This window comes from Natrix helvetica (assembly GCF_964273705.1).
Source record: "Natrix helvetica genome assembly, chromosome: 5".
NCBI classification, from domain to species: domain Eukaryota; kingdom Metazoa; phylum Chordata; class Lepidosauria; order Squamata; family Natricidae; genus Natrix; species Natrix helvetica.
In genome coordinates this window covers 45,584,514-45,593,014 of record NC_138551.1, presented here as the reverse complement: position 1 = coordinate 45,593,014, position 8,501 = coordinate 45,584,514, and the positions used below count along the sequence as shown (strand labels likewise).

Sequence of the window (8,501 nt, the reverse complement as noted above, 5' to 3'; positions counted from 1 at the left end):
TGTTTTGCTTCGCGCCCTTCGGGCTCCGAACGTGGAAATTAAGCTAGAAAAGATGACGGATTAACACCTCAGAAGATCCTAGCTTTTCCAACGAGTAGGCTTATTCTCATATTCTTCCCAACCTGACCTTCTCCACATGTATCGGGCTTCTCCTCCCTCCGCTGCTCGGAGGCTTTTGTGCTGTGCAGCGAGTATTGCTACCGTCTCTGTGATTGTGATTAGCAATTGACAATTGACAGGGCAACCGTAATTGCATGCTCGGAAGGACCGTTTGTCTGCAGAAAGGACGGCCTGATTCGTTTTGAATCCACATTGTGTGTGTTGGGAGAAATATTGTGTATTAACTTGTAAAAAAAAAAGCTACTGAGGCACACCGTATTGGTAGAAGTATAGCAGTTCGTAGTCCAGGGTTGCTCTCTGGTCTTCTTACATTCGTGTAAGAAGATGTTGTGGGCTAGAGGACAGGACTGGCAGTTTCAAAGAAGATCCGAGGCAACATCTGCCCAGGGCTAAGAGGAGGTCACTTTGGGAGGGGGGGGGGCATTGAAAGAAATAATAATTAAACTGTTCCCGTTTTCTTGAAAACGGCTGTGTTTTCACTCATCTTGGGATACAGCTTATTTATTGAACAGATGATAGTTTCTGGGTTTGCATAGCATATGTAAAGCAATCAGGGTTGATCATGTGTGCGGCATGTCCCAGTGATGGGAAGATGTGAACATGACGTCACAGTGTGTACTCTGCCCATGTGTACTCGGGTTCTTTTATCTGAATGTAAGTACTTAAATTGCAGGATTTGTGTTGTGATCACCTTGGGTTCCCATCCTAGTGTCTTAATGGCTTTGAACCACAGTCTTGGAAGGAAAGCTGTATTTTGTTTTCTTGCTATATTTTCCAATCCATAATTTAAGGTCATTTTCAAAGAACATGCAGTTAGTGGCTCTTCGGAATCAGGCTTTTTCATGGGTGGTACAACCACTCCAATGTTGAAATTCCCTCCCAATCGGTTTGGAGCCATTCTTGATGTCTTACAATGCCAGGCCTTGAATTCTTGTTCTTCAAGGTCACCTAATAATGTGCTCATTGCCATTGTGACTTCTTTTTTTTATTACAATTTTTACATTTTTCTATTATGTTACTGGTTATCGGTGTTGATTTAATAAAATGTTTTTCTGTATGTTTTTAGTGCTTTGTTTTAGTTTATTGTTATATTTGTAATTTTTAATAGTAAATCATTCTGATATTTATTTCAACAAAAAGTAGTGAAGAAAAGTTTTCAACAAATAATTTTAAAAACAAATGTTTGATTTTACCAGTTTCCAAAATCACTTGTTTGCATTTTATTGAGAGATTAAAATCTATATATGTGGAAGAGTAAACCCACTGAATTCAGTGGTACTTTTGCATGAACTTAAATGAATAAGGCTGTTAATAATTGATGAATAATTGTGTATGAATGAAGTAAATGACAATCAAGATGGTTTTTTCATGTACAATATTTTGAAGGTTACATCAATCTTTAAGATTATGCTTTTTCACAGTGATTCAGATTAGTTGCCTTATAGCACTTTGATATAATCCTGTTGATTTTGGTGAGACTCTAGCTAGAGAAAAGACTATTTAATTATTCTATTCACTTATTAACCAATTGACCAGGAGGGACAAATCAGTAACTCTCTTAAGCACTTTTGTTTTCAATCTCAACAATGTTGAATTCAGGAAAGTCCTGCTATTGATGAATAGGTAACATCTCAGCTAAACATATGTTTCAGTGCTGGAATAACTAGTAAAAGCAAATAAGCAATACTGATTCCACTCCGCAATCCAAAATGAAGGTGTTGTCAAATGCCCTTGAAGCTCTGCTGAGCATGCTCACTTTCCTCTAATGTCTTCAGTGCGTTTGATTCTTTAGTTGTATTCTCCTTTTCTGTGAAGGCAGATGAGAGAGTAGCAAAAAGATCTACACTACAGTTTCAGCATATATCCAGAACGGACACCATTTGCTCTATTTTTGACTTTCCAGTTTAAAGGCAACCACACAGGTCTATTTTCTATGAATTTAGAAGGCAGCAATGGATATACGGCTGAACGTTGCAGAGCAGCTTCCTTATCCTTAACATACTTGGCCTTTGGATATTTTGTTATACAACGCCCTCTAACAAAAGGTAAAGGACTATTTTTCCAATTTTGATTGCATTTTCCTTTCTCTTCTTGCATTACAAATTTAATTCCTAGATGTCACTGCATGTTTATTTAAGCAAAATCTTTCTGTTTCTATTAATGTGCATGCAATTTTAAAGTGATATCTTTCAAATTGGAAGGATTGCAGAGAATTATCATAATTTAAATAAATTGCAATAATCAGCTAATATAGCCTAGAATTATGTTCCATATGTTACAAGGAACGTCATGTTTCTGTTATAAATGATACGTAAATCAGCATAGTTTAGAGTGTATTTTTTTCCCTTCATTTTAAGTTGGTAGAGAGATTATCATATTTGTCTTCGTAATTCTTACTTCTTTAGCATTTCATAACATTCTAATAACATCTCTTACTAATATTTCACAATTATAAACAGTCATGCTTGCGTTTGAATAGATTGAAAGGAATTCATTTAAATTACAATCTGTAATTTATATTAGCATTTCAAACTGATAGTATAGTACAGATCAGCATCACAATTATTGGAAAAGCTACCACTGCTAAAGCTTTAGCCCGGTGTGAAAATAAGTGGAGAAGGAATGGAACCTAGTGACTTATATATTTCACATTTTCAGAAGCTAAAGAGATGACTGTATTAACATAGCTGCAACAACATAATATAGTATTTCAAATAACCTATGATATTGGAGCACAATGGACATTTTTACATGTATCCCCCTTATCAATGACTATTAGCTGATATGTGTTGCTTAAAAAAAAACAGCATGCTTTTGAACATCAGCTCTTGTAAAAACAATGAAAAGGATCTGTTTTATGTTTACCATGGGCCTCTAATGGGAAACAAGATCCAGCATTGATTAAGGCTTTAGTCTGATCCAACTCTCTCATGTTTAAATTTAAAGAATAATGTCTATGGAGAGTAAGGAAATGTAAAGAATAATCTACATTCTTTCAAGTAGCCATTGTAAATACACAATATTGTTTGTTACTTACCCTCAATGCAGTTACATATATTTAATAATCCTAACTATGCCAAAATATGTTTAGTGGCACCAACTGAATTATTATATACAGACATAAAAACTGATTTATATTCAGATGCAAAACAACATTAATTCTAATTAGATTTGAAAAACCCATCAGATTTTTAGGAAATTGAATCTGATGGGTTTTTAAAATCTAATTAGAATTAATGTTGTTAATTCTAATTAGATTTTCAAAACCCATCAGATTCAATTTCCTAAAAATATTTGGAAGCATAAAAGTAAATGTAGATGCATCAAGAAAGATAAATATCAAGTATATGTTTTAAATTGTCTAAATTAGCAATTTGGTGAAGTGGTTAAGGCAGGAGGCTAGAAATTGGGAGATCATGAGTTCTAGTTGACCTTGGGCCAATCATACTCTCTCAGCCCTATGAAGCAAGCAATATCAAGCCACTTCTGAAATCTTGCCAAGAAAACTGCAGAAATCTTTTTAGACAGTTACCAGAAGCCAATACTGACATGAAGGGAGCCCACTCCCCCCCCCCCAAAAAAAGTAAATGCATTTATTATTCCCTTACAATTGATTTACTATATTGGGTTTTAGAACAAGACATTTCATTTCTTCTGAAAATACTTCAATTTATCTAATATGGTAATAGAACACTAATGAATTAGGATTATTCTAAATAGTCAGGATATGCAACAATTTTATCAAATATATAAATATGTATTTTTTTTTCTTTGCAATCAGTCCTTCTTATCTGATGAAATGGATTCTTCCAAGCAATATCCAGTGAAAAAACGAGTGAAAATTCATCCCAACACTGTGACAGTGAAATATAGTTCTTATTATCCACAGTCTGGAGAAGAAGGGTATGAGGAATCTAGTGAAGATCACGAGAGTTTTACAGAAGATAATCCAAAAAGAAGATTGTTGAGTGATGGACAACGAACAGGAAAGTCTTTCTTTGGAACAATTGACATTCCATTGCAGACAGGACAGAAGCTAGAAGTCAACAAGAATGAACAAGGCCAAGAATTTATAGAGGGAAGCATTTTTCAGTCCAGAAAAACTTGGGCTGTTCTTTTTGGATCTGCTTTGGCCCATGGTTGTGTAGCTCTGATAACCAGACTTGCTGCCGATCGTTCCAAAGTGCCATCTCTTGAATTGATTTTTATTCGTTCTGTTTTACAAGTGTTTTCTGTTTTAGTAGTATGCTACTACCATGAAGACCCTTTTGGACCAAAAGGCCATAGATTGCGGCTATTCTTCTATGGAATATGTAATGTTATTTCTATTACCTGTGCTTATACGTCCTTTGCAATTGTTCCTCCAAGCAATGGGACTATTATGTGGAGAGCTACCACCACTGTTTTCAGTGCCATTTTAGCATTTTTACTAGTGGATGAGCGCATGGCTTATATTGATGTAATTACTGTAGTGAGTAGTATCTTTGGAGTGTGTTTGATCATGATCCCCAACATTGTTGATAAAGAAAATTCTCTGTTGAATATCTGGAAGGAAATCTTTGGATATACAATGACAGTTATGGCAGGCTTAACCACAGCTCTTTCCATGATAGTATATAGGTCCCTTAAAGATAATGTCAGCATGTGGACAGCATTATTTACTTTTGGTTGGACTGGAACAATATGGGGAGCCTCAACTATGTTTTTCCTTCAAGAGCCAATAATTCCATTGAATGGAGAAAGCTGGAGCTATCTCATTGGCATCTGTATATGTTCTACTGTGGCTTTTCTTGGCGTCTACTATGCCTTGAGCAAATTCCACCCAGCATTGGTTAGCACAGTGCAACATTTGGAGATTGTGATAGCCATGATTCTTCAGCTTCTTATACTACACATCTTCCCCAGTGTTTATGATATAATTGGAGGAGCTGTTATCATTATTAGCATACTTTTCCTTGCATGTTATAAGCTATCTTGGAAAAACTTTAAAAAACAAGATTACCAGGAAATATTAGATTCTTCTATTAAATGAATACAAAATTATTGTATTTTTATGTAGTACATTGTACAATTAATATGACTGTGTGTGTTTAGTGCTATTAACAGCATACTATGATTTGTTGTTCAGGTACATGACATCAAGTCAGTCCTAATATAGTTCAGTACAGTTGTATGAAAATGTATTTTTCAGATATGTGAAAAATGTTTAAAAATGTGAAAATTATGAAAATCATATTCTTAGATAGTATACAGAAGGTGCCAAAGATTGATATAGACAGTTTTTGCTATGAAAATGGTAAGTCTATGTAATCATCAAGAACTAACCTCAGTTCAATGGAGTCTTTATTTTTTTATCTTTGGAATCTAGAAAATATAATTTTATTCTGTGTTTAAACTAACACAGTAATCTTGGTGTGAAATAGAAGTAAATCATAACAATCGTATTCCTTTACTGATTACAAAAACAATTATATAGAATTTGTCTTTGATATTTGGCATGTGGTTCATTGTTAAAGATAACATATGGATTGTGTACCTGCCGTTCTTCTTTTAAATAAAATGTAGTAATAATGAGCAAGTTAGTATTTGAACTGATGAACACAAATTACCATTTTTAGGACTTAATTCAAGACCAGGAAAAATGTAATTGCAAAGGAAAAAATGAATATGTAGTCCGAAGATATTTGATGTTGTTAATGAAAACCATGTAAACTTTGTAACATGTAGTATTTTATTTTAAAAAAAATGTTTGTGTGTTTAGGATTACAAATTTACAATTATCAAATATTTGACAAAATTATGTAGTGTGAATAATTCAAACACTTGGATTATTCTGATTGTGATTATATGATTCAAGTGACATAACATGGCTGACCTTGTCTGTGCTCAGAAGCTAAGTTGGGCATGGCCCAATTACCGTTGTTTTGATGGAGACGACCAGCAAATACCAGAGCTATAAACTGAGAAGTCAAAAACTATCCCTGAAACCATTTCCACACTGTTGCCAAGAAGTCATTAGCAGTTGAGCTTGACTGGAAGGAAGCTTTTACTTTACCTAATACTTATGTTATTGCAATTCCAATACTTCAAGTCTCTATTTTACCCCATCTGAATGTTTTTGATTGTATATGTGTGTATGTTTAAAATAGATAAAAATATCAGCCACATATTCTCTCACAAAAATACACAATGACCCAGAAGTATGGGAACTAATTCTGAGACCAAGTTACCTGAGGGACCTGAAACAAATTTCCACTGAAATGCCAATTCTAAAAGTATCAAAATGGAATATCCAGCAAATAATATGAATCTGGTTTTATTTTTTTTTAATAAAGGATAATTTTAAAAATAACAATTTCTAGCAGTTTATAAACCTTACGAAGCTTTAATCAATGTATACAGTATTGTAAGAATTTGTATCGGATCTGTTTATTTGGTTTTATAATAAATACTAACAAGGATGTCTTTTTTTCCTTAGTACAGCCCATCACAAATAGCAGCCTTATTGAGTTTAACTGCACCACTGTCATAAAATCCATTTTCAATCTTTAAAAAGAACCCTGGAAAGATTTTCTCACAGGCTTCAGATGGAAAAAGCAGAAATATATTCTCATATATCTAATGATGAGAAATTGTTCCAAAATTCAAAAAAGTGTAAATCATATGTTCAGAAGGTATGGCAACCAAGCCTTTAAAGAATTTATATTAATTATAATGTTAACAATTTTATTTAGTTTTCATGTTTTATATTTTAACTTAACTTGAAATATCAGACATATTTGTAACTTGCTCATTATGCAAGAACAGATTAAAAACGAGAATAGTCAAGTAATTAAATAATTTCCTTTTTGCAGGTTACAATATCCATCAAGGGAATTGGCATACTGTGGATGTGGTTAGTAGCATCAAGTTTTTGGGTGTGCAGCTGATGAGCAGTTTAGCTTGGTCACTCAACAGAGAGACTGGTGAGGCGGGGACAACAGACAGGACCTTCATTTTCTATATCGTATGAGAAGAGCTCATCTTCCTTCCCTTATCCTTACCACTTTCCATAGATGGGCAATTGAAAGCATCCTGCCGAATTGTATTACCTTGTGGTTTGGAAGTAATACTGTTTTGGAGAGGAAAGCTATGAAGATAGTGGTGAGGATGGCAGAAAAGATTATTGGAAGTTCACTTTCTTCTATCCAGGACACCACATATAAGCAATGCTTCATAGGGGTCTGTAGTATTGGCAGGGATGTTACACATTCTCTCCATTACCAGTTTTCTTTCTTTACCTTCTAGGTGGAGGCTTCACATTATCTGAAGGAGAACAGCTAGTTTCTGTAATAACTCTATAGCACATGGTATCAACCTTGTTAACTCTCAAGACTCTTTTTTTCTCCTATGTATTCAAAATGGACTGATTAGTGTGTGTGTGTGTGTGTGTGTGTGTGTGTGTGTTTGTGTTACAACCCCTGGTATGCCCAAATAATCCCAGTAAGGGTATGGCTAGCTGATGAGAGCTAAATAGCTTGAAATAGATCTATACTAGTCTCCCTTTATTTATTTATCAGCAGAAATACAACACACACAAACATATATATACAGCCCAGGTTCAAATCCCAGTAAGGGTATGGCTAGCTGATGAGAGCTAAATAGCTTGAAATAGATCTATACTAGTCTCCCTTTATTTATTTTTCAGCACAAATACAACACACACAAACACACACACATGTGTATGTGTGTGTGTTTGTGCTGATAAATAGAGAAAGACGGCAGCTCCGTTTCCATTTTAAGCCCACGCTTGAAGATGGCAGGTGAGACCCTGCCGAAACGTTGCAAAGACAATCTCAACCTTACACAGGAAAAGACCTGAATACAACAAAACCAGCATATATATATATACATATACACACACACATAGTTATATTCTTTTGAAATTGGGCATCAGAATTTAATTTTTTTAATGTGTGCCAGTGTGTTCACAGACAAAAGTGACAAAAGTCTTATATCTTATCTTTTATCTTACTATGATAATGATAATTCACTAATGGTGTTATCATTATCATCTTTAAATAAGTTGAAACAACACTGCTATCAGAAGAAGGTATGTCTTATTGCCATTAGCTAGACCAAACTAGGAGCTGAGAGCATATTATTCTATTTGTAGCTCCCAAAATCAATTATCATCTAGGAATGAAACATGACAGGGAGTGTATTGTGTTCCTGTCTTGTATCTTCCCACAAGCCTCTCTTAGCTCTGTAAAATCAGAATTCTGGTCTAGGTGAGCCTTTGGCCTGCCCAGCACAATTCATACATACTTATGAACAATCCAGTAAAATCTGTAGAGGTGAATTTGGACATCTAAATGTTTTATACACCAACAGAATCAAAA

General features: G+C 34.5%; 1 protein-coding gene across 2 annotated transcripts; it reads left to right on the top strand.

The window, feature by feature from the left end:
• Window positions 1–45: 45 nt before the first annotated feature.
• On the top strand, window positions 46–6,595 carry SLC35G2 (solute carrier family 35 member G2). Of its 2 annotated transcripts, XM_081955384.1 has the most exons (3): window positions 46–94; window positions 2,024–2,165; window positions 3,902–6,595. In XM_081955384.1, exon 3 carries the CDS (start codon window positions 3,920–3,922, stop codon window positions 5,150–5,152), a length of 1,233 nt encoding a protein of 410 aa, XP_081811510.1. In that variant the 5' UTR covers window positions 46–94; window positions 2,024–2,165; window positions 3,902–3,919; the 3' UTR covers window positions 5,153–6,595. The 2 variants fall into 2 exon arrangements, with proteins under 2 accessions (XP_081811510.1, XP_081811509.1); XM_081955383.1 differs by lacking the exon at window positions 46–94 and having other exon boundaries at window positions 131–2,165.
• The last annotated feature ends 1,906 nt before the right edge of the window (window positions 6,596–8,501 follow it).

What these genes read in the sequence shown, in the direction of transcription:
- SLC35G2 (XM_081955384.1), top strand. Translation starts at nt 3,920, where the DNA reads ATGGATTCTTCCAAGCAATATCCAGTGAAAAAACGAGTGAAAATTCAT.